Source organism: Rhamphochromis longiceps, linkage group LG4, assembly GCF_057381845.1.
Source record: "Rhamphochromis longiceps isolate RC_006_pf linkage group LG4, R_longiceps_female_GT1.1, whole genome shotgun sequence".
NCBI lineage: Eukaryota > Metazoa > Chordata > Actinopteri > Cichliformes > Cichlidae > Rhamphochromis > Rhamphochromis longiceps.
The window spans coordinates 961791-987877 of NC_140560.1; the positions used below are offsets into that span (position 1 = coordinate 961791).

The 26087-nt window shown below is 43.4% G+C and overlaps 1 protein-coding gene across 1 annotated transcript; it reads left to right on the plus strand.

Annotated features, from left to right (window-relative positions):
• Positions 1-1176: 1176 nt before the first annotated feature.
• LOC146670749 (actin-related protein 2/3 complex subunit 1A-A) lies at positions 1177-23420 on the plus strand. Its single transcript, XM_085402808.1, has 10 exons — positions 1177-1318; positions 1742-1872; positions 3314-3418; positions 18704-18926; positions 19039-19146; positions 21130-21336; positions 21487-21562; positions 21849-22039; positions 22650-22740; positions 23259-23420. The coding sequence occupies exons 2-10, from the start codon at positions 1809-1811 to the stop codon at positions 23262-23264; spliced, it is 1071 nt and encodes a 356-aa protein (XP_085258934.1). The 5' UTR covers positions 1177-1318; positions 1742-1808; the 3' UTR covers positions 23265-23420.
• Positions 23421-26087: the final 2667 nt, after the last annotated feature.

A 26087-nucleotide genomic window follows, 5' to 3' on the forward strand; every position in this document is an offset into this window, starting at 1 on the left:
CTTGATGGTGACTTGTGTGATTGGCTTGGAGTTGGCCTCCATTGTTGTAATCCACAGTCCCTTTGAGTTCCTGATAAATGCTATTAACATGCTTTTAGCCGTGTACAGTGGACAAGCACTCCACTATCTGTGTCAGGGACATTCGGTCATAGTGGGTTTCTGAGGATGGTCTGCCTGATCTTGGAGTCCCAAACAACATCAGATTTGAATTGATGGTTGCACCAAATGATATACATCAGAGTAACATATGGTTAGATAATATAGGGTTAGGGTATAGGTAAATGACACATCGCCCAATTACCATCCCGAGCTGAAAAGAAGAACACGACTTACTAGAGTAAGTCATCTACTAATCAGGAGGTTGGAGATCCAATCCCCGGCTGCTCCAGTCTCCGGGTTGCATGCCCACTTAGGTATGTTCATTGAAGTATGACTCTGGGGCACTTTGCTTTCTTTCACTTTGAAGATGAATCTAATTCAGGAGTCGGATAAATCGGTTGAAATATAAAGTAGTGAAAAACAGTCAATGAAACCCTGGACCCCAGAGGGTCAATGCACATATTTGTAATTCATCCATTCATTCTGTACTATATAAACAAATTTAGAAGTGCTCAATAAAGCATTACATGTAAAGACCACAAAGGACCTAACAAAGAGGTTTACACTTTAGCTCATTTATTTGTTAAACATATTTACCTTAATCAAAAGTCCAAACAAAACAGGGGATAAAAAGTTACAGTTATTTGATACACCAGAGGTCACTAACAGGCGGACTGCGGTCTGGATCCAGACCCACAAGCTGTCCCATATGGACCTGGACCTGCAGCCAAAACACAAGGTTATGATCTAAGAGCTGAGGGGAGCTTTTAAAGCTGAAATCGATGAATGTGTACGTAAATGATCCCCATTATTCATATTTGGACATATGGATTTAAAATAGCTTTACTCGTGGTCAGATTTATAATAATGGCAGGATATAAAAATAACATTGAAAGTTTTCATTCAGTTTCATCCCCCAAAAATCAAAGTAAGTCCCAAAGAATGAATGAAGTAGATGTTTTTGTATGAAGCATTTAGTCAAACTGCTGATCACCAGCCTGTGCTGAGAGCGAATTGGAGACATTTGCTCCCAGCAAACTTCTGAGCAGGCAAGCTTGCTCAACAGCTATCAGTAGACACACCTACTGTTCTTTCACTCCCTTCAACAATAACACAGTCATATTCTTCACCAGGACACAGTGCACAGCTCCTGTCGTGCAGACAGTCTCATGAGTACAACTCTGAACGCTCTTCTACTACCTGACCACACAGACACAGGGTAAGTAATAATTTCAGCCCTAATTATTTTGTATCAAATCTGAGCAACTTGTTAAGTTTCAGATTGTTTAAACAGAACAAAAGTAGAAGCTGGAATTTAGGTGATATGTTATTGGGCTTAAAACTTTTTCAGTGTAGTCTGTTGTTGTGTATTCAGAAACAAACGCTGACAAGTCTGTCGTTCACCTCCAGATTTGTCTGCATTAGATCTGATAAAGTTGTTATCTCCCAGTCGTTATTCATTCAACTAACTATTAATTACACTAAAGCTATTCCAGAGTCCCTTCTTGAAACCTGATTTCTAATAAAACCCTCAAACAGAGAAAAGTATAAACAACGAACCATTTCTGCTTTATTTAAGAAAACTGTTTCTCAAACAAAGTGTACCCTGTTTTTTCTCTCCCTTTCATCCTGGAACATGCAGCAGCCCATCTTTACAACAACTGTGACAGCAGCAGCATTCCAGCAGTCTGTCTTGCCTCTGTTCAGACATGTCGCTGTACAGTTTTGGACTGGAGCCGCTGTCCTGCCATACCTGGAACAAAGATAGGACCCGTAGGTGAAATACCAGAAAAAATAGTCATGCTCCATTTCCATATATAGAGTAGCTCACACATAAATGCACATATATGGATTGCATTAATGTGGTTCAGAGAAACGTTGGCAATCTTATTATCAGTGCAGGAAATTGACTCAGAGAGCTTTAATGCATACATGTATGTATACACCTGGAGGTGATCTGGGCCTTTGAATAACATTGCACTTCACTACCTTTTTTTTAATGTTATATAGAAAGCACTTGGGTGTAGAAGAAATTGCTTGTATGAATGGGTGTGAACAGGTGAATGAGGCATGTTATACAACGATCAAGTACCTGCAGAGGGTCAGGCAAGTCCTGAAGAGTCAGCTGAACGGCAAGTACAAGATCCAGGCTATCAACACCTACGCCCTGCCCGTGATCAGGTAGCCTGCTGGGGTAATAGGCTGGCCAAAGGGGGAGACAGAAACTACTGACATCAAGACCAGGAAGCTCCTGACCATGTATGGAGGGTTTCACCCCAAGTCCAGCACCCTGAGGCTGTACGCTAAACAGAAGGAAGGGGGCCGGGGACTGGTGAGTGTCAGCACCACAGTCCAGGATGAGACAACGAACATCCAAGAATACATTGGGAAGATGGCCCCAACTGACCGAGTGCTCAATGAATACCTCAGGCAGCAGAAACCCAAGAAAGAGGAGGGAGACGAGGAACCATCATGGAAGGACAGGCCCCTGCACGGTATGTACCACCGGCAGATAGAGGAGGTGGCTGATATCCAGAAATCCTACCAGTGGCTGGACAAAGCTGGACTGAAAGACAGCACAGAGGCACTAATCATGGCAGCACAAGAACAAGCTCTGAGCACAAGATCCATAGAGGCTGGGGTCTATCACACCAGGCAAGACCCCAGGTGCAGGCTGTGTAAAGATGCCCCAGAGACAATCCAGCACATGGAAGAGCACAGGAAGAAGGAACACGAGAAGCTGGAGAGGTCCCAAGGCCTGGAGAACATGTGGAGGGTGAAGGTAACAGTGGTCCCAGGGTAATCGGAGCACTCAGTGCAGTGACTCCCAAGCGAGTGGCTCCAGCAGATCCCAGGAACAACATCGGAGATCTCTGTCCAGAAGAGCGCAGTCCTAGGAACAGCTAAGATACTGTGCGGGACCCTCAAGCTCCCAGGCCTCTGGTAGAGGACCCGAGCTTGAAGGATAAACCGCCCGCAGGGGCGTGCTGGGTGTTTTATATATATATATATATATATATATATATATATATATATATACATATATATATATATATATATATGACAATGTATGTATGTGAAGCAAGAGAGAGGAATTTATATATATCTCTTTATATCTCTCTTAGATGTTTCTTACATAAATGCCTTTCTGTGGTTCATATTTCTTCATTATTGTTTGACTACTGAAACAAAGTGATGACATATTTGCTTCCAGAGATTGCTGTGAGTCCTAACAACAATGCGGTGAACATCTATGAAAAGAATGGCAAAGACTGGGTCAAGATCCATGAGCTGACTGAGCACAGCGGACGAATCACAGGTACCATATCTGTAATGGAAAGATTTAATCTGTTAAAATCCATTATGACTTTCAAAACGTTCCCATTTTCAAAGTATTAAAGAGGCTGGCTCAGAAGTACATCAGTTAATTATTAATGCCTAACCCCTCGTGTGCCTAAGCATTTGCTTTGCTCTTTATTTCAAGGTTAGCAAACAAAAGTGGAAAAGTCTGCCCATTGAAATTAGATCATTTTTAAAATATCTTCTTATAAAATGATCATCCTTGATAGCCTTTCATAAATATTTGATATGTATAATATTTCTATCCCGTTTTTGTGTTTTTAGTTAATGAGTTTTATTTTTGTTATTTTTATTCCATAATGTTGTTATTTTTTTTCCCAATTAAAAAGATGTTCATTGTTTTAGCTTTAACCCTCTGGGCTCTATCCTGGCTATTTGTTCACTTTTCTTTTTTCAACCATTTTCGCTCTGTTAATGCAAATGGAATGAAACTTCCCAAAGGTCTATATTTTTTTAATTTTCAACATCAGCTCCTTAATAAGATCAATAATATTCACTATACACCAAATTGTTCCTCTTGACTCTATCGTGGCCATTTTTGGCCAATTGAAATCCATTATAACCACCTTTTTTGATTCCTTGTTATTGACAGTACTATATCGTGCGATTTAGGTAGAATTGCTTTCATTCTGAAGTCAACACATGAAAATTGTAGTTTTTAATGTTTTTTACCAAATTACATCATTTACCCATTTTTGGCCAAACAAGCAATTTCATGTAATATTCTGAGTTTCTAGTAGCGGCCTTTGATGGCTTACCTCACTCCAATGGACCAAAATAATGACACAATTTTGACACAGGTTTGATCTTAAGGATCTAATAGTTTGTGTTTGTGCATGACATTGCAGCACAAACATGTATTTGCAAGATAGACTGGAATAAATAATGATGCATCAAACATTACATAGGCTGCAGTGAGTTTCTGTGGATGCAGGCTGTTGAGCTTTGAGTTTCCCAGTCAAACTCAGCTTTGAAGCACATGTTAAAAGCACTTTTACTCTTGTATTTTTCATCAAAAGATACCATACCCAAAATATTAACTCTAGAAACAAAAACAAACCCAATCACAGGACATTTTGCAGAGTTCAAACCTGCAGCTGCAGCTGCAGCACAAACAACAACAAACACTGTAAACGTGTCCTGGAGTTTCTGCAGGTGCAGACAGAGCTACTGCTGTAAGTAAGCCTAACAGCTTCCAGATCATTTATTCTGGCTATATGGCAAGAAGGTCATCACTGCTTCAAGCACTGTCTGTATGATCTGGTCAGAGAGCAAGTACAGCAGCAGTCCTCTGCCCTTGAAGAAAAGTCATCTGCCCAAGATGAAGAAACTTCCTCTCCAGAAGATGAGGGGCCAATCTCCAAAGAGGCTGACTGCATCACCACTGATGAAGAGTACTAGCCAGTGCCTGAATCCTCTTCTTTGGGGGAAGATTGGGGTTGGGGGGCATGGAGGTGGAGGCCGAGCAGCTGATGGAAAAGAACATAGGAGCATTTTCTGAAACCGAGGAGCCGGTGACTGAGTGGATCCCTCATGAAAGGAAAACCATGTGGGTCCCACCACTGAAGAGAGACTGCTCTACAATCCAGTACCCACTGGTATCAAACCAGGGCTCAGCCTGTATGCAGTTTCCTGCATTAGCAGCCTGAGATCTACTTTTGACTTTTTTATAACAAAGGAGATCTTTTAGCTGCTGTGCACCCTTACAAAGCTGCACGTGAAGCCAAGGTGTGAGGATTGGAGGATTATAGATGAAGTGAAGATGTGAGCCTAAACCAGAATAAAGCAATACATAGCATGTTGGATGACAACACTGGAAGTTCTCAGGAAGTTAAAAAGGGAAAGGGGTTCAGACTCCAACTGACGGAGGAGCTCCGAGGACAACGTCTTTCCTTCGGGCACCTTGGCAGAGGAACTCCTCAGATGAAAACATGCACAGGGGAAACAACCCAGAGCTTCCCCCCCAGCTCCTCCAGATGCAACAGAGGAAGATTTTGTTGTCTGTCTTTGGCTTCACCAAAACTACCATGGCAATATCCCACATGCCAAAGCAACAGAGGAATGTGCTTCTTTCTTTAAGCACATTTTCTAAGTGCTTTCTAACTAACATTCACACAGATTCATACTCCGATGGAGGCATCGAAAAGCAATTTAGGGTTAGTATCTTGCCCAAGGATATTTGTCATGCAGTCTAGGGGAAGCCAGGAATCGAACCACCAACCTTCCAATCAGTAGATCTGCTCTACCACCTGAGCTACAGCCACCAACAGCTCTAGCGCAGTGTCTTTCACCTAGCAGAGTGGACAAACAAACTGATGTTTAAAGGGTTAAAATTTTAAAACAGTAATAACTATTTTACATTTATGAAAAGACCTGAAGTTAGTTAAAACCTTTATGCAGAAAAAATGGCAAAAACCCCATAAAAATAATAAAAATTACAGACCTAATCAATTGGTGGTCACTTTTGGCCACGAACAAGCTGAAAGTGTGGTGATTTTGAACAAACCCAAAGGGTTAATTATGGGGTTACAGGTTTAATAATCTTCCTCTAAAAATGTTGTACACGCACAAATGTTTGGGTGCTGTGAAGTGTATTATTATAATTAGGTCATGTACTTGTCACTTGTGTAAGTTAGTTAGTAAGCCTTGAGGCGACTTATGTTGTGATTTGGCGCTATATAAATAAAATTGAATTGAATTGAATTGAGTTAGAAGGGAACCCCTTCTAAAACGGCAACAGCAGCAGGGGATGATCACGGGAACAGAAAGAAATGTAAAATCTGGTAAAATATATACTTTATTTACAGCATAAAAATGTATCCGGAATCATTCGATCAATCAATTCTCCTGTAGACTCCTGGTGGAGCATAGGTCCGCAACATCACCACGCCAACGGACTCTGTTCTGGGCTGTTCTCTTCAGCTGGGTCCACGTCATTCCGGCGGCCGTCACTTCGCTCTCGACAGATCTTCTCCATGTCTGTTTGGGTCTCCCCACTTTCCTTTTTCCTTGTGGGTTCCAGTTGAGTGCTTGCCTTGTGACATTGTTGGATGGTTTTCGGAGTGTGTGGCCTATCCAGCCTGATTTTCTCCTCTTGATGCTTTGACCAACCGGGTTCTGGCTGGTTCTCTTCCACAGGTCTGTATTCGAGATCTTCTCAGGCCATTTGATGTTAAGGCTGTGTCGCAAGCACTTGTTGATGAAAATCTGCATCTTGCTGGTAATGGTGTTGGTCACCTGCCACGTCTCGGACCCATACAGGAGGACTGCTTTCATATTGGTGTTGAAGATGCGGATCTTGCTGCGCTGGGATAGGGGTTTGGAGTTCCAGATTGGTTGCAGGGAGTTGAATGCAAGCCTTGCTTTGTTGATCCGGCTCCTAATGTCTTCATCTGCGCCGCCATCTCTGTTGACTATGCTTCCTAGGTAGACGAAGAGGTCGGTTTCCACCAAGTAGCTGCAGTGGATGTTCTTGTCGGTTGTTCAGCTGCATCACCTCTGTTTTTCTGACGTTGATCTTCAGGCCGGTCTTTTCTGCCTCCTCAGCGAGCCGGGTGAGCTTGGACTGTGCATGTTGCTGCTTGTGGGACAGAAGGCTGATGCCTTCTGCAAAATCCAGGTCCTCCAGCTGTTTGGTGAAGGTCCACTGGATACCGGTGTTGCTCTGTGGTTCTTCTCATGATCCAGTCCATGATGATCAGGAAGATTGCTGACAGCAATGAGCCTTGCCTCATTGCAGTTTTCACTGCGAAGGAGTTGGTCAGTTTTCCATTGTTCAAATCAATTAAATTAAATTTTATTCAATTCAATTTTATTTATATAGCGCCAAATCACAACAAAAGTCACCTCAAGGCGCTTCATAGATACAGAGAAAAACCCAACAATCATATGACCCCCTATGAGCAAGCACTTTGGCGACAGTGGGAAGGAAAAACTCCCTTTTAACAGGAAGAAACCTCCAGCAGAACCAGGCTCAGGGAGGGGCGGGGCCATCTGCTGTGATTGGTTGGGGTGAGAGAAGGAAGACAGGATAAAGACATGCTGTGGAAGAGAGACAGAGGTTAATAACAGATATGATTCAATGCAGAGAGGTCTGTTAACACATAGTGAGTGAGAAAGGTGACTGGAAAGGAAAAACTCAATGCATCATGGGAATCCCCGGCAGCCTACGTCTATTGCAGCATAACTAAGGGAGGATTCAGGGTCACCTGGTCCAGCCCTAACTATATGCTTTAGCAAAAAGGAAAGTTTGAAGCCTAATCTTGAAAGTAGAGATAGTGTCTGTCTCCTGAATCCAAACTGGAAGCTGGTTCCACAGAAGAGGGGCCTGAAAACTGAAGGCTCTGCCTCCCATTCTACTTTTAAATACTCTAGGAACAACAAGTAGGCCTGCAGAGCGAGAGCGAAGTGCTCTAATAGGGTGATATGGTACTACAAGGTCATTTTATTTTTTTTATTTATTTATTTATTTTTTATACATTAAGATAAGATGGGGCCTGATTATTTAAGACCTTGTATGTGAGGAGCAGGATTTTGAATTCTGGATTTAACAGGAAGCCAAAACAGGAGAAATCTGCTCTCTCTTTCTAGTCCCTGTCAGGACTCTTGCTGCAGCATTTTGGATCAGCTGAAGGCTTTTCGGGAAGTTTTTAGGACATCCTGATAATAATGAATTACAGTCGTCCAGCCTGGAAGTAATAAATGCATGAACTAGTTTTTCAACGTCACTCTGAGACAGGATATTTCTAATTTTAGAGATGTTGCACAAATGGAAGAAAGCAGTCTTACATATTTGTTTAATATGTGCGTTGAAGGACATGTCCTGGTCAAAAATGACTCCAAGGTTCCTCACAGCGTTACTGGAGGCCAAGGTAATGCCATCCAGAGTAAGGATCTGCTTAGATACCATATTTCTAAGATTTTCAGGGCCGAGTCCAATAACCTCATTTTGATCTGAATGAAGAAGCAGAAAGTTAGCGGCCATCCAGGTCTTTATGTCTTTAAGACATTCCTGCAGTTTAACTCATTGGTGTGTGTCATCTGGCTTCATGGACAGATAGAGCTGGGTGTCATCTGCATAGCAGTGTAAATGTATGCTATGTCTTCTAATGATGCTGCCTAAGGGAAGCATGTATAATGTAAACAGAATTGGTCCTAGCACTGAACCCTGTGGAACTCCATAATTAACCTCAGTGTGTGAAGAGGACTCTCCATTTACATGCACAAACTGGAGTCTATTAGATAGATATGATACAAACCACTGCAGCACAGTACCTGTAATACCTACAGCATGTTCTAATCGCTCTAATAGGATATTATGGTCGACAGTATCGAACGCTGCACTGAGGTCTAGCAGGACAAGCACAGAGATGAGTCCACTGTCAGAGGCCATAAGAAGATCATTTGTAACCTTCACTAAAGCTGTTTCTGTGCTGTGATGAGCTCTGAAACCTGACTGAAACTCTTCAAATAAACCATTCCTCTGCAGATGATCTGTTAGCTGTTTGACAACTACTCTTTCAAGGATGTTTGATATGAAAGGAAGGTTGGAGATTGGCCTATGATTAGCTAAGACTGCTGGGTCTAGAGATGCTTTTTGAGTAAAGGTTTAACTACAGCCAGCTTGAAGGCCTGTGGTACATAGCCGATCATTAGAGATAGGTTGATCATATTTAAGATCGAAGAATTAATTAATGGCAGGACTTCTTTGAGCAGTTTTGTAGGAATGGGGTCTAAAAGACACGTTGATGGTTTGGAGGAAGTAATTATTGAAGTTAACTCAGAAAGATCAATTAGAGAAAAAGAGTCTAACTTAACATCAATGGTACTGAAAGTAGCTGTAGATAATATTACAGTGGGGCAAAAAAGTATTTAGTCAGCCACCGATTGTGCAAGTTCCCCCACTTAAAATGATGACAGAGGTCAGTAATTTGCACCAGAGGTACACTTCAACTGTGAGAGACAGAATGTGAAAAAAAAATCCATGAATCCACATGTTAGGATTTGTAAAGAATTTATTCGTAAATTAGGGTGGAAAATAAGTATTTGGTCACCTCAAACAAGGAAAATCTCTGGCTCTCACAGACCTGTAACGTCTTCTGTAAGAAGCTTTTCTGTCCCCCACTCGTTACCTGTATGAATGGCACCTGTTTGAACTCATCATATGTATAAAAGACACCTGTCCACAGCCTCAAACAGTCAGACTCCAAACTCCGCCATGGCCAAGACCAAAGAGCTTTCGAAGGACACCAGGAAAAGTATTGTAGACCTGCACCAGACTGGGAAGAGTGAATCTACAATAGGCAAGCAGCTTGGTGTGAAAAAATCAACTGTGGGAGCAATCATCAGAAAATGGAAGACATACAAGACCACTGATAATCTCCCTCGATCTGGGGCTCCACGCAAGATCTCATCCCGTGGGGTCAAAATGATCATGAGAACGGTGAGCAAAGATCCCAGAACCACACGGGGGGACCTGGTGAATGACCTGCAGAGAGCTGGGACCAAAGTAACAAAGGTCACCATCAGTAACACACTACAACGGCAGGGAATCAAATCCCGCAGTGCGAGACGTGTTCCGCTGCTGAAGCCAGTGCATGTCCAGGCCCGTCTGAAGTTTGCCAGAGAGCACATGGATGATACAGCAGAGGATTGGGAGAATGTCATGTGGTCAGATGAAACCAAAGTAGAACTTTTTGGTATAAACTCAACTCGTCGTGTTTGGAGGAAGAAGAATACTGAGTTGCATCCCAAGAACACCATACCTACTGTGAAGCATGGGGGTGGAAACATCATGCTATGGGGCTGTTTTTCTGCCAAGGGGACAGGACGACTGATCCGTGTTAAGGACAGAATGAATGGGGCCATGTACCGTGAGATTTTGAGCCAAAACCTCCTTCCATCAGTGAGAACTTTGAAGATGAAACGAGGCTGGGTCTTCCAACATGACAATGATCCAAAACACACCGCCCGGGCAACAAAGGAGTGGCTCCGTAAGAAGCATTTGAAAGTCCTGGAGTGGCCTAGCCAGTCTCCAGACCTCAACCCCATAGAAAATCTGTGGCGGGAGTTGAAAGTCCGTGTTGCTCGGCGACAGCCCCAAAACATCACTGCTCTCGAGAAGATCTGCATGGAGGAATGGGCCAAAATACCAGCTACTGTGTGTGCAAACCTGGTAAAGACCTATAGTAAACGTTTGACCTCTGTTATTGCCAACAGAGGTTATGTTACAAAGTATTGAGTTGTATTTTTGTTATTGACCAAATACTTATTTTCCACCCTGATTTACGAATAAATTCTTTACAAATCCTACCATGTGGATTCATGGATTTTTTTTTCACATTCTGTCTCTCACAGTTGAAGTGTACCTCTGGTGCAAATTACTGACCTCTGTCATCATTTTAGGTGGGGGAACTTGCACAATCGGTGGCTGACTAAATACTTTTTTGCCCCACTGTACATCTGTGGGATGATTATTGGTAATTGTTTCTCTAATGATAAAATTTTATTTGTGAAGAAGTTCATGAAGTCATTACTAGTTAACGTTAAAGGGATTGTTGGCTCAACAGAGCTCTGACCGTTTGTCAGCCTGGCTACAGAGCTGAAGAGAAACCTGGGGTTGTTCTTATTTTCTTCAATCAGTGATGAATAGTAAGATGTTCTGGCTTTGCGGAGGGCTTTCTTATAAAGCAGCAAACTATTTCTCTAGGCTAAATGATGATCCTGTAAATTTGTGACACGCCATTTCCTCTCCAGCTTACGAGTCATCTGCTTTAGGGTACGTGTTTGAGAATTATACCACGGAGTCAGGTACTTCTGATTTGAGACCTTAGTTTTCAAGGAGCTACATTATCCAGAGTCGTACGTAGTGAGGAGGTGAAATTATTAACAAGATAATCGACCTCTGTTGGGGTAGCGTTCAGATAGCTGCTTTGCTCTGTGTTGGTACAGGGCATTGAAGATGATAACAGTCGGTGGATTATATTCTTAAACTTAGTTACAGCGCTTTCAGAAAGACATCTACTTTGATAAAGTCTACCCTCCACCGCTGTGTAATCAATTATTGTAAATGTAAATGTTATCAGGAAATGATCAGACAGGAGAGGGTTTTCAGGAAACACTGTTAAATGTTCAGTTTCTATGCCATATGTTAAAACAAGATCTAGAGTGTGATTAAAGTGGTGGGTGGGTTCTTTTACATTTCTGAGTCTTAGAAATCAGACAGAAACTCTGTGTAAGGCCCAGGTGGACGATAGGTGATAACAAGTAAGACTGGTTTCTGAGTTTTACAGCTGGGGTGGACGAGGCTAAGCATCAGGCTTTCAAATGAATTAAAAGTCTGTCTGGGTCTTTGGTTGATTAATAGGCTGGTGTGAAAAATTGCTGCCACACCTCCCCCTCGGCCTGTGCTTCGAGGTTTCTGGTAGTTAGAATGACTCGGGGGTGTTGATTCATTTAAACTAACATAATCATCCTGCTGCAACCAGGTTTCTGTAAGGCAGAGTAAATCGATTTGTTGATCAATTCATGTACTAACAGAGACTTGGAGGAGAGAGACCTAATATTTAATAATCCACATTTCACTGTTTTACTCTTTGGTTCTGATGTGGATACTGTATTGTTGTCAAAGGAGCTTGCAAAGAAAAGCATCTGGACTTCTTTAAGTTACTTGAAGACATTTCACCTCTCATCCGAGAAGCTTCTTCAGTTCTAAGGTCAAATGGTGGAGAGTCCCAGATATAAACCTAGTGGGAGTGACCCCCCACAGAGAGACAAAAGGACCCCCTGATGATCCTCTAATCGCCTGAGCCAAGGTGTGAAACTGGGTGTGGGTCCCAATCAGCCAGGGTTTCGGGTGAGTTCATTGTGAAACCTGGCCCCACCCTATCATGCGAATTCCTGAGGTCAGATGGCCCAGGATGTGAGTGGGCGTTAAGGCGTCTGGGAAGGGAACTCAAAACTGGATTATAGATGGCAGACAGTTGGTGTCGTAAACCCCGCCTCTGTTCAAAGATGGTCGCTCACAGTGGACATAGATGCTTCTTTCACTCCTCTTTCAAACCATCTGTCGTCTCTGTCCAAAATGTGAACACTGGCATCCTCGATACTGTATTGTTCTTTCTTTGTGATTGTTTATGTTTAAGTTGTTTGTTGCTGGTTTTTAGTTTGTTTTTTGTCTTTTTGGAAGCTGACACGGTCTCTGTGGAGATGGGTTTTTGGGGGGCGGTAGCAGGAGGAGAGAAGCTGCAGAGAGGCGTGTAAGACTGCAACTCTGCTTCCTGGTCCCAACTCTGGATAGTCATATTTTGGGGGGTTTAATAAATTTGTCCATATTTCTAGAAATGAGAGCTGCTCCATCCAAAGTGGGATGGATGCCGTCTCTGCTAACAAGACCAGGTTTCCTCCAGAAGGTTTGCCAATTATCTATGAAGCCCACATCGTTTCTGGGACACCACTCAGACAGCCAGCAATTTAAGGAGAACATGTGGCTAAACATGTTACTCCTGGTCTGATTGGGGAGGGGACCAGAGAAAACTACAGAGTCCGACATTGTTTTGGCAAAGTTACACATCGATTCAATATTGATTTTAGTGACCTCCGATTGGCGTAACCGGGTGTCATTACTGCCGACGTGAATTATGATTTTACTGAATTTACGTTTACCCTTAGCCAGCAGTTTTAAATTTCCTTCAATGTCGCCTGCTCTGGCCCCTGGAAGACAATTGACTATGGTTGCCGGTGTCTCTAGCTTCACATGTCTGAGAACAGAATCACCAATTACCAGAGTTTGACCCCCGGCGGGTGTGTCGCCGAGTGGGGAAAAACGGTTAGACACATGAACGGGTTGGTGGTGTACCTGGGGCTTCTGTTTAGGACTATGCTTCCTCCTCACTGTCACCCAGCCGCCCTCTTTCCCCTGCTGCTTGGGGTCTGCCAGGGAACAGCTAACGGGGCCTACGCTATCTTCGGCTGCACCAGCTACAGGGGCCTGGCTAGCTACGGGTGAATGAAGGGTGCGAAGCCGAGTCTCCAATTCAGTAATCCTGGCCTCCAGAGCTGCAAATATGCTACATTTGTTACAGATATCATTACTGCTAAAGGAGGCCGAGGAGTAACTAAACATCTGACACAATGAGCAAGAAAGTGCAGGAGGGACAGGTGAAGTAGCCATGGTGCTAACGAGTCGGCTACGAGCTAAGCTAAGCTACAGAAACAGTACAGAGACAGTGAGTGAATACTTTGGCTATAAATTAGGTAGTGAGTACACAGAAATTGTGCTTCGGATGAAGCATGTGAAGATTATACTATGAAAAAAGAATGTATTTAAAGTTTTTAATTAAATTGCTAAGCAGATAAGCTACTCAGAAACAACAATGTGTTTGAGCAGGAACAGGAAGTGATACTCTACCACAGAGCGAGTGAACACCAAGTGACAGCGCCACCAAGAGTCAGGATGATCTGGCAGGATGAGTCTTCGTATAGCTGTTGGATGATGTTGATGAGCTTCTGCGGGATTCCGTAGTGCTGCGTCAGTTTCCACATGGTCTCCCTGTCAACGCTGTCGAAGGCTTTTTCAAAGTCAACAAAGATTGTGTACAAGGGAGACTGCCATTCAATAGACTGCTTGATGATGTGGTCTGTACATGATCTGTCTTGTCTAAATCCTGCCTGCTCTGATCTCAGTCTCTTGTCCAGTGCCTTCGTCAGTCTCTGCAAGATCATTCTGGTCAACACCTTGCTGGGGAATGACAGCAGCATAATTCCTCACCAGTTGCTGCACTGGGATAGGTCGCCTTTCTTATGGAGCTTCATCAGGTACCCATGCTTCCAGTTCGCAGGCACTTGCTCCTGTTCACATATCTTCACTAGGAGAGGATGTAGCATCTCCCCTGCTGCTGCCGCGTCTGGCTTGAGAGCTTCTGGAGGGATGCCATCAGGCCCTGTGTCGGGAACTGTTTGCGGTGGTGGTGGATTCAGGATCTCTTCAAAATGTTCCACCTATCTTTCCTGACAAGGACACTCTCTTCATGTTGTTCTGCTTGACTGCTGTTTCTGCCTCTTCTGTCATACTGTGCACAAATTGTCCTTTGTCCCGTCTGGCACTCTTCTTCACTTCTCGGTTCACCTCCCAATATTGTGCTCTGAGGTCTGTTTTCTCATGTTGATCCTGACATCTGTTAATTTTCTGCCTCACCTCCTTCCTCTTCCCTACCTTCTCCCATGTCTCTTTTGTCATCCACTCTTTCTGCCCCTTCTCCTTCTTCCCCTGGACTTTGGTGCAAACGGCCTTCCAGGTCTTCTGTATTTCTGTCCAGGAGTTCTCTATTGTCTCTTCGACCAGATCCCCAAGGGCTTCAAACCTGTTCCTGACTTCACAGTTGAACTCTTTTTCTTGCTTGCCCTCTTTCAAAAACTGTATATTGAATTTCAGTTCAATTCAATTCAATTCAATTTTATTTATATTATATATATAATTTGTGGGGTGGTCTTCCTGAAGAGTTGCATAAGGATCTCAATTTGGTCTTCAGTGTTGCCACTAGCAACTGATGGTCTGAGGCTGCATCAGCACCGCGCCTTGCTCTGACGTCCAGCATACTTCGTCTCCACTTCTGGTCGATGGTGAAGTGGTCGATCTGGTTGTCAGTCTTCCCATTTGGTGAAGTCGGAGTGGTCTTTTGGATCTTCCTGTGTGGGTAGATGGTGCCACCCATGGATAGGTCATAAAAGGAACAGAAGTCAGTGAACAGCTCTCCATTCTTGTTGCAGATGCCTATGCTGTGTCTACCCATGATGAGTTCTCTGTCTGTGTTGTCGCCTCCCACCTTGGCGTTCAAGTCACCCATGACGATGCACCCACTAACGCGCTGCATTAGTGGATGCATAACATTGGATGATAGTGGGTTCAACTGCCCTTGCAGACTTGCCAGCGAGCTGGCTTCCCAATGGCTTTCACTGGCACGCGTCATGGGCCCCACTGAAGAGGAGTCTACCTGTCCAGGCAGTTGTAGGGATGTATTTGTTGTTGCAGTTTCTGTAGCATGACTTTTTTTTTTTAAGAGGATGGGGTTGCTAGACCCACGCCCAACCCTCCTCCTTTCTCATCCTGGACTTGACACCAGGCAATGGCGGAGTTGGAAAGAATCATTAAAAGAACATAAAACTAAAGACAATAAAGATCTGCAGTCTGGGAGCTGAAGCCCCCCTAAGAGTCCTGTAGCATCCAGTCGAACTGAGAAGGCCAGAACTGATGGTTGTTGAATGACCTTTATTATTCCTTGCCGTGTATCAGACAACGAACCAACGTAAGAGCTAGACAAACAAATAAAACAATTACCATGTTATTTATGTAACACCATTTTAACCGCCATTACGCTGGTCTAACCGTTTTCTATTAAACTATATAATACATATTATGCATTTCAGATTGCTCAAATTAAATCATGTACATTACAAACCTTGTTCCCCTGTCGACTGTAGCTAGAACCATTCGTTTTTGTACAATTTAACCATGTTTTTCTCTCCCTTTTCTCCGTTAGCATTAGTTTTCCGTTTTCTTCCGTCTTTTTTGGGGTGGCTGTAGCTCAGGTGGCAGAGCAGGTCAGCCACTAATCAGAAGGTCGGTGGTTCGATCCCAGGCTGCCTCCTGGCTGCATGTCAAATATCCTTGGGCAAGATACTAACCCCATGTTTGCCTACTGGTGGTGGTCAGAGGGCCCGGTGGCGCCTGTGTCCGGCAGCCTCGCCTCTGTCAGTGCGCCCCAGGGCAGCTGTGGCTACAATGTAGCTGCCATCGCCAGTGTGTGAATGTGTGTGTGAATGGGTGAATGACTGAATGTAGTGTAAAGCGCTTTGGGGTCCTATGGACTAGAAAAGCGCTATACAAAAAATGCAGGCCATTTTTTGTACATCAAGTTGGTTACCGTTACATCATTCACTTCTGGTTACACGGGAAGTTACCAAAATAAAAGAACAAGCATTATATTACGTGTATATGAATTAGCTTTACATATCCGCTGTTACAGGTCCCAATCAGTCTCAGTCCACTGAACTCCACCAATGGGGCCAGGCCGTCAGCGTCCTCCAGTAGTGTCCTCCGCCACTCCGCTCTGCTTCCGCTAAACACAGTGAAGCAGGAGCACCCATCCTAATGTACCAGGGATGTCTCTATACATTTTTACAATGGGACTTACCCCACAAGTGCAGAGCTCTAAACCCCGCCTGCCGCTGCTCTGTGCCTAAAGCGTTTTAGCTGGCGTCTTGCTGCCACTTGGACAAAGTCTGCCATTGATGAACCGAAGGCCCTCTCTCCTTCTCCTGCGACTGCGGCCCCACCCTGCCGCCAGTTACTGTTCCACGGCTCGTGCTGCCTACGGCTGCGTCCTTTCGCACAGTCACCTCCTGTGGCTGCACCTCCCGCCACGCTCCTCCATGGCTCTCTCCTTCTCCTCTGCGTCCGGCCACACCTCTCTTCTCTGACCTGCCAGGCCCTCCTATTGGCTGCTGCCAACAAGGGAGGCCTGATTGATTTCTGTCCCCTGTGCCCTCCAGGTGTGTCTAATTAGGGAAAGCAGGGGGTGGAGTCTCTCTGAAAGAAGATCCAATTAATACAATAAAAGCACGCAACACTAGAAAAGAAATCCTTCTTCCCCAGATGACATACTTCTCTCAGTACATAGACCCTTTAACAGCAGTGAACTTCTTTGTGTAGGACATAACGTTGAAGACAACATTTATTTACCAAATTAAAGCTGAAACATTTTGTTAGAATTCTAAGTGTGTTTACTGAAAATCAAAGTGTCAGTGAGTACAGTCTCCACCAATACGCACTCAGAAACTGGGGAAACTCACACAGGAAGTGGTCTGGCAGACCCAAAGCAACAACAGAATCAGAATACAGGTTTGTGAGAGTCAACAGCAGGTGTGATAGCTGGAGATTGCAGCTCAATAGTAGTTAAAGGGTGCAAGTCTTTGCTTCAGTTATACAGAGAAGACTGCAACATGTAGGTCTGACACGGTGAATTGCTAAGATGTCAGAAAGGGGGATTGTTTGGGCCATGAACCAAGGCCAGTGGACTAAAGAATACCTATAAGACCTATAAGACCTCTAATAAGTCCATAAGAAGGGTTTATAGACCAATGAAACAAAATCTAATTGACTGCAGATGAATTACACCAAAAGTATGTGCTTCATGAGATGTATGATTTCTATTTTATATTAGAGCTTTAAATGGAGTTGACTGCAAAGGTATAATTTGTGTTTTTAAATAAATCAAAAAATCCTTATGAAAGTAATTGGATAAATTCTAATGCACATTTTAAAGCTCTTATCCAGTCATGGTATGTTAGTTTCATGTGTTTGCAACAGATGTAGCACCTTTTGGGAGGTTTAAATGTCTGTATTTTGGCCAAGTATAACTGACTGTCAGTGAGTAGCTAAGTTCAAGTATCTGGTACCTCTGCTAGACCATAAATTCCAACACATGAATACCATTACAGACGGCGTCACCGACTATATAAATATCTGCAAGTATACCATCATATCAAGCAATGACCTGAAGGCGTACTGAATGATAAGAAGAGGGTCATTAGGTCAGGGAACAAAGGGGAGTTGCAAAAAATGAAGGTGGAGTATTAAGGGAGGAGTAAGGAGATGGAGTCCAGGGAGCTGGTGAGGAGGTCTGTGAAGCAATAAGTCAGAAATCACCTCCTTCTGAATGTCAGCAACATAAAAGAGATGGTAAAGAGAGGGGAAAAGAATGTGACTAGGCCCATTAGAATCATAGGTGAGGAGGTGGACAGCTACAGGTACCTGAGGTACACCTCATTTTATTTTCTCAGGAAGCTCAGATCCTGCAGCAACATCTTGGAGATCTTTTAGCAGTCTGTCGCAAATGCCATTTACTTTTCTGATCAATTCACAATGCTGGAACCATCACTGGCCAGAATCATTTTAGTCAGTGATGGACAAACTGCTTCCTATCATGTACAGCCCATCTCACCTGATCCATTCCACACTACTGACATAGTAGAGAGCCGTCTTCCTCAGACTTACTGAACTCCTCTGCCATAAAGAATGCTTCAGGAAATTATTTCTACCATTATCTATAAATCAATTCAATAAATCTGTTTTGTGTGTGATGGGTGAGGATACCTATCAACTATAAGATTCCATGCACATATTTCTGTGTTATACCTTCTTGCAGCTGTTTCTCAGATATATAGTGTCCATATCTGTCATCCATAGGCATAGACTGGGCCCCGCAGTCTAATCGCATAGTGACATGTGCCTCCGACCGCAATGCCTATGTGTGGACCCTGAAGGATGGTGTCTGGAAACCTACCTTAGTCTTGGTACGCATCAACCGTGCAGCCACATGTGTGAAGTGGTCCCCACTGGAGAACAAGTTTGCCCTGGGCAGTGGAGCCCGTCTTATCTCTATCTGCTACTTCGAGCAGGAAAATGACTGGTGAGCAATATAAGATCTCATTTAAAAGACTTGTGTTTGGTACATAAGACGTGATGATGTTGATTTTTGTTAGTATGATAGGAATGGTTCTAACATTCCTCCTCCACTTTAGGTGGCTGAGTAAGCACATCAAGAAGTCAATTTGCTCTACAGTGCTGAGTCTGGACTGGCATCCCAACAACATTCTCCTGGCAGCAGGGTCTGCAGACCTTCACTGCAGGTGAAACTACAACGAAACCTGTGGTCGATCTTTGCATGATGAAGACACACAATGACTGCATCTTTCTCACATATTTGCACTTCTTATTTCAGTATAAATTTGTTTTAGACAAATCTTCAAGCCACACTGTTTCACTGGATCTTGCTCCTTGATTAACACATACTAATACAGTGGAATTTATTTTGACTTAATCACACTTACAGTCTTCTGTTGCCCTCATCAGTGAGGGTTAGGATTTCCTTTGTGTAAATCTTAAGGGGTGGCTGTAGCTCAGGAGGTAGTGCACGTCATCTGCCAATCGGAAGGTTGGTGGGTCAATTACTGGCTCCCCCAGTCTGCATGCCAAATATCCTTGGGCAAGATACTAACCCCCATGCAACCATTGGAGTATGAATGTGCATGAGTGTGAGAGGCATAGAGTACTTGTGTGAATGGGTGAGTATGGGTGAATGCGGCGTGTTGTATAGAGCGCTTTGAGTACTCCAGGACAGTAGAAAAGCGCTATATAAGAATCAGTCCATTTACACAAAGTTTGACTAAGTCTAGAGTTAGCAGGTGTTGGGAATTTCAGTTTAAAGCCATGATCAGGATAAAGAAGACACATTACTTTCATAAGAAAGTGTGCCAAATCATCTCTGGCAGTGCCAGTTTGACTGTTGTTTGGTGTCATTCATTGAACTGGATCATTGAAGTCTGAATTACCATACATAGCCACAACAGCCTGTTACCTCCTCCTAATGCTGGTCACTGGCTTGGTCACACACTGCTGTGGATCGGCGTCCCATTCTTCAACCAGCATTTGTCTCTCTTGCGCAAACATCGCATCCAAACTGATCCCGCAAATGTTCAATGTGGTTGTGGTCAGGACTGCAGGTAGGCCAATCGACCCACTCTCCTCCCGAGTTCTGGAGGTTTCTGGTAAACTGCGCTCTGTGGGGACGAGCACTGTCATCTTGGAGAATAGAGTTTGGTCCCGGACTGTGGAGATATGGGATTGCCTGGTGGCACAACCTCATCTCGATACCTCTCAGCATTGAAACTGCCTCCAGTGAGGAGAAGCCTCGCCACCACCATCGCACTGCCTCAACCAAAATCTCTGGCTGGTGAAGAAATCAGCTCAGTGTTCTTTGCGTCTTCACACTACCATACAATCCAACTGCTGTAGGCAGAATCTGGACTCATCGCTAATGTTCCTCCACATGTTCAAGTCCAGTGCATGTGTCGCCAGCACCACTGCAACTGGTCCTGACAGTGAAGGGCAGCCATAGCAGACCTCCTGGCTCGCCTGGCTGACAGGGTGAGGAAATGGTCTTCTTGTCGTGTCATCTTCTTGGCATGCCCACTTCACAGCCTATCTTCGACATCCTGCATTACATGGAGCTTGACCATCAGTTTATAGATGGTACTAGGGATCACGCGAAATAATGTTGCAGCTCGGTTTTGCAGAACACCAGCTTGAATTTGCCTGATCAGTCAAACATGGCATACTTGGATGAGAAGCAAACTGACTGTTGTAGCCAGTGTTGCTAGTCTGGTGTCGATTAATCACCTTATTGTCACCAGAAGCTCAAAACAAAAGTCAGTAGCAGAATAAGTTTTCAATGGCACAGCCCAAATACTCAACTCTGCTGCATAAGTCACACATTCTCCTTAAAGATGTAGCACCATTTAAGGAGAAATAAATAACTGCCATCAAGCATCAATCTGGTTTTTGTGCTAAGTTTAATTTTATACTATATTTGCTTTAACCTAATATTGTTTTGTGTAAAAATGTTTAAATAATAAAAGTAAAAAGTCAGATATGTCAAGCATGAAAGGCAACCACAAGGTTTTATGTTATAAAATAATGTCAGTACACTTGAACCAAAGATGTCTTATTCATTTTGGTTATGGGCCATACAGGCTTTATGGGTAATGAAAAAGTAGACAAAACACACTGATTCACTATTTAAGAACTAACAAAGAGATATTTGTGTTTCCCAGGATTTTCTCAACCTACATCAAGGACATTGAGGAAAAGCCCGGGCCCACTGCCTGGGGGGCCAAGATGCCTTTTGGGGAGATGATGCTGGAGCATAAAGACTGTGGTGGGTGGGTACACAGTGTTTCCTTCTCTCCCAGTGGAGACCAGTTGGCCTGGGTGGCCCACAACAGCAGCATCAGTGTCGCTGATGCCACACAGGGGAAGGAGTAAGTATTGCTACCGAACCACTTACTTCATTAATATGAGGAGTATTATTTTATTCACTTAAACATATAGCCATTACTGTAAACCTTTCCTTGTATATAGGAGTGCCACAGGTGCATGACCTTATATCATTTCACCTGTTCGCCTGTTAGGGTAATCCAGCTGACCAGTGACAGCCTGCCACTGCTGAGCGTCCTCTATATCAGCCCTACTGAGATTGTTGCTGCGGTAACTATGCCCCGCTCCATGTGTTTGTCTGTGTAAATCAAAATTATTCAACTGTGTAAAGATGTAAAATCTCCATATTATCAATAGATTAAATGACTGTGAGTCATGTGAAAGGCATGTTCAAGACAGAAAGACAAAACTGAAGCCTTGACAAATAAAACAAAAAAAATTATACTAAATTGTGTCTGAGCTTTGCTGCTCCATGGCCATTGGTCACACAATATCACATTGAAAAACCGAATATCCAAAATGATCAGATATTCTTTTGTGCTTTTTCTGCACCCAGGGACATGACTGTTGCCCCTACCAGTACACGTATAAGGGCCCACGCTCTCTGGAGTTTGTGAAGAAGCTTGATATCCCAAAGCAGACCTCCAAAGGGAATATGTCAGCAATGCAACACTTTCGCAACCTGGACAAAAAGGCCACTGACGAGGAAACCGGTGACCTGGACGCACTTCATCAAAACAGCATCACGTGAGGAATACTGCTTTTTAATTTGAAAAGGCACAATAACCTTTGCTGAGGAGGTTCTGTTCTTAAACAACTGAGTGAAGGAAGCATGTTTTAAATATTTTATACTATTTGTCATCCTACAGCTCTCACCCACTTTATTTTCTGCCAACATTTCCAAAGCTGAGTGTTTCTTCTTCACTCACTATGTGTTGATAGACCTCTCTCTGTTTAATCATTAGTTATTATTAATCTCTGGCTCCCAAACCAATCACAGGCCCTCCCTGAGCCTGGTTCTGCTGGAGGTTTCTTCCTGTTAAAAGGGAGTTTTTCCTTCCCACTGTCGCCAAAGTGCTGCTCATAGGGGGTCATATGATTGTTGTGGTTTCTCTCTATTATTTACAAAGTAAAGTGTGCTGAGGTGACTGTTGTTGTGATTTGGTGCTATGTAAATACAATTCAAGTGAACTGACAAATTAAAATGGAAACTGATTTTAAAACCATCATTAATACCCGTTGATCTCACTTTGCTCACAGAAGAGCATCTGTTAGTACGCGTCAGACATTTTGTCTGTCCAAATATTTTCACCTATGTTGTCATTTCCTTTCTTAGCTGTTACTTTGTGCTCTGCAGGCAGCTGCGTATTGTATCACTGGACAAAGCCAAAGCTGTGCAGTACAGCAGCGTGGGTCTGGATGGAGCTATGGTGATCTGGGATTTTAAGGTACTGTCTTCAGTAAAAATACAAAAAGATGAAGTGGATGTAGTAATTATTTTTGAAACAATCTTTTTTGAATCGCTCTGATGATGAGAAACTGAGCAAGCTCAGCTCACTGAAGTCGGGCTTCTCGATGAAGTAAAAGTAGGATGCACACATTTAGTGCAAATTTACCAATGTTTCTTAAATATCTCACATTACAGGCTCAGACCAGTTTTCTGATTTCAGATCTCCAAAACACTCAAAGTGATTTGTCGCTGCACTTGAATGTAAATTTGAATTGTTAAATTTGTTACTAAGAGTTATATAAACCTTAGAAGGCTGGGAAATATGAATTTCATGCCTGAGAGTATTAATGGAGATCCACACTGATAATACACTCAGGTGTATTGGATCTCTGTGCTCAGTGTTAGCCATCAGCTATAATGGAACAAGAAACACATAATTTGATGATCCTTGTGTGTCATTCACATCTTAAAGGCTCATATGTTCTAATATGCTTTTGTTTTTGCTCTCCTTTGCAGCCCTGACTCCACATTTGTCCTTGAGCTGAGTCAGAGATCAAACACATCCTTGGTTCATTCATTCATCTGTGTTTTCCAGTAACTGGGAAATGCTGTTAGCACATGTGATTTGTGATATTTGACAAAAAACTAATTGTTTACTAAAATAAATGGGTAATGTATTGCCTGTTGTGGATCCACTGTGCTTTACATAACTTACTCTGCCAGTACATATGGAGGCCAGTGTAGCTAATCCTGTGTTACGGCTGGTTTCCTTGACTTTAGGGTTTTAGACCTGCGGTCATGTATTTGGCGCAAACTGGACTTTAAATTCAGACCCAGCACACCAGAAGTTTAAAAGCTTTATTTACAGACTAAGTGTAACTTACTGAGAACAAACAGGAGACTGGTATGGCAAAACTGACTGTGGGAACTAAAGCAGAAGCTCATTTGAGTGAGGAGAAACAATGGTAGCTGGGACTGGGAAAAGTGTGGAAGACTTGCTAAACTGTTTTGGGTACATCTGGTTATCTCACTCGAGGGAGTTCCAGAACAGAAACTTCGGAGGGATCTGAGGAGAGCCCACAGGTTTCCAGACAGGGAGAGTGAATAAGCTGTTGAGTTATAGGTAATACGGTTATTAAGGCCCCATAATACTGGCTGGACTCTCGTTGCATGGGACCATCAAGCTTGCTGTGTTGTGGGTGTCTCACACCAATGTTGACATCACATCATGTGTCGCGTGATTAGAAAATTACCTTCACTCTAGTTGGATACCTTCAAGTGGGGATGTTCTGGTGACTAATTTCTAACCATGGAAAAGAATGAGACTAAATGACAGGTCTTTGGTAAACGGCCTGTATTTATATAGCGCTTTACTAGTCCCTAAGGACCCCAAAGCGCTTTACATATCCAGTCATCCACCCATTCACACACACATTCACACACTGGTGATGGCAGCTACATTGTAGCCACAGCCACCCTGGGGTGCACTGACAGAGGCGAGGCTGCCGGACACTGGCGCCACCGGGCCCTCTGACCACCACCAGTAGGCAACGGGTGAAGTGTCTTGCCCAAGGACACAACGACAGAGACTGTCCAAGCCGGGGCTCGAACCAGCAACCTTCCGATTACAAGGCGAACTCCCAACTCTTGAGCCATGATCGCCCAGGTCTATAACTAAGAGACACTCAGATATGAAGTTAAATTTGAGAACTGTTTAATTGGAGATAAATTATCTGAATTTCAGGAGTGGGACCACGCCTCCAAACAGGCCCCTTCCGTGTCTTATCTATATATGGTTGATTTCATTGGTTTAGATGTCCACTTGGTCAAAAAACAAACAATGATCTTAGTCTCACTATCAGCCAATAGTAAGAGGCAGATAAACCTTTGACCTTAGCCCCGAACTGTTCTTATTTTACGTCTTTGTGGGAGGGTTTTTCTTCTCCATGGTCTGGATGACCGACCTCTGAAATACCTGCAATAAAACTGAAATTAAAGTTATTTCTAATGGAGAAAGCCATCGCCTTTGATTTGGGTACTCATCCACACATTAACAGCTCCATATTTCTTCCAAATTGGAGCATTCTTCTACCCTACCAACATCTGGTGACAAATGACCAGGCCTCCAGTCCAAGTCCAAGGAAGAGAAGGAGGCCTCTGGACATGAGGATGGAGACCACTGTTCCCCTGGAGTTCTTCAAATTCTTATAACCAAAGGACAAACCAGCTTTTCCAACACTTCTTAACATGTCATAAGGCTGTGTTACCTGAGTCACACTTTGAGGACCATTTACAGTGCATGGAAAAAAGACAGAAGTCTTTTCCATGCACTGTCTTAGAGTCTTAGTCCTTCCCTGCAGTGGTGTGAGGAGAAGCATGAGGACACTCCAGGTGAGAGGAGTTAATGCAACAGGTATTTAAAAGAAATGAGACATTCTTGACGAGTCATTGTAATGTAATGTTAAACAGGTCACCTTGTTGTATTTTATGATGTTAGGTGGTCAAATTCTCTAAAAGGCAGAATAACAACAGTACAACGCAGTAAAAGAGACATATGAGTTGTAATTTGTACCTTGAAAGAATGTGATGTATAAGAGAGCTACTGTAAATTCAACAGAGTTCAACAAGCTATGGAGACATTAGACACCTTTATTATTGGACTGTATGCCTTGGCTGAAAACAGCAACTATAGTGCTTTGCATGACAAATTTATCAGACATCATACAGTGGTAGGACTGAAGTAAACCTGCCTATCTGAGCTGCTGGATAAAGACTTAACTCTGCAGTCCAAAGCTGTCAACACAGCAAGGCAGTCTGAAGCCATCAAAAGTCAGCAAACTGACCTGACGGTGGATAATAACTGGGACACTGATCCAGTGACCATTACGCAGAAGATGTAAAAGCAATCACCACACAAAACCCTACATCAAACACCTGCTGAATGACGGCATGCTACAGATGTGCCAGCTTCCCCAACTATTGGAAATCAAGTAATGAGGTGACAAGATATAACTGCAGCAAGAGAGGACGCTACAGGAAAGTGTGTCCATGCTAAATGGACTGGTTCTTATAGAACTCTTTTCTACTCTGAGCTTTACATTTTACACAATCCCTCAGTCGCCTATTCCCTCAAGCACTTTTTTTTCTATGCTCTTTCTATGTAGGTGCTTCTATGTACCATTCACACACATGCATACTCCGATAGAAGCATCAGAGAGCATGTTGGGGTTAGTATCTTGCCCACTGAGACTGGTGCACGCAGGCAAATCGAACCACCTGCTCTACCATCTGAGCTACAGTCACCACAGAGCCAAATCTTCTGCTTCATCGCAAAAACAAGAATGT

Bases quoted from the DNA above. Each gene is read 5' to 3' on its own strand.
- LOC146670749 (XM_085402808.1), top strand. From the start codon at position 1,809: ATGTCGCTGTACAGTTTTGGACTGGAGCCGCTGTCCTGCCATACCTGG. The intron at 18,927-19,038 runs GTGAGCAATATA...CCTCCACTTTAG, and splicing joins TTCGAGCAGGAAAATGACTG to GTGGCTGAGTAAGCACATCA. The intron at 22,040-22,649 runs GTGAGGAATACT...TGTGCTCTGCAG, and splicing joins CTTCATCAAAACAGCATCAC to GCAGCTGCGTATTGTATCAC.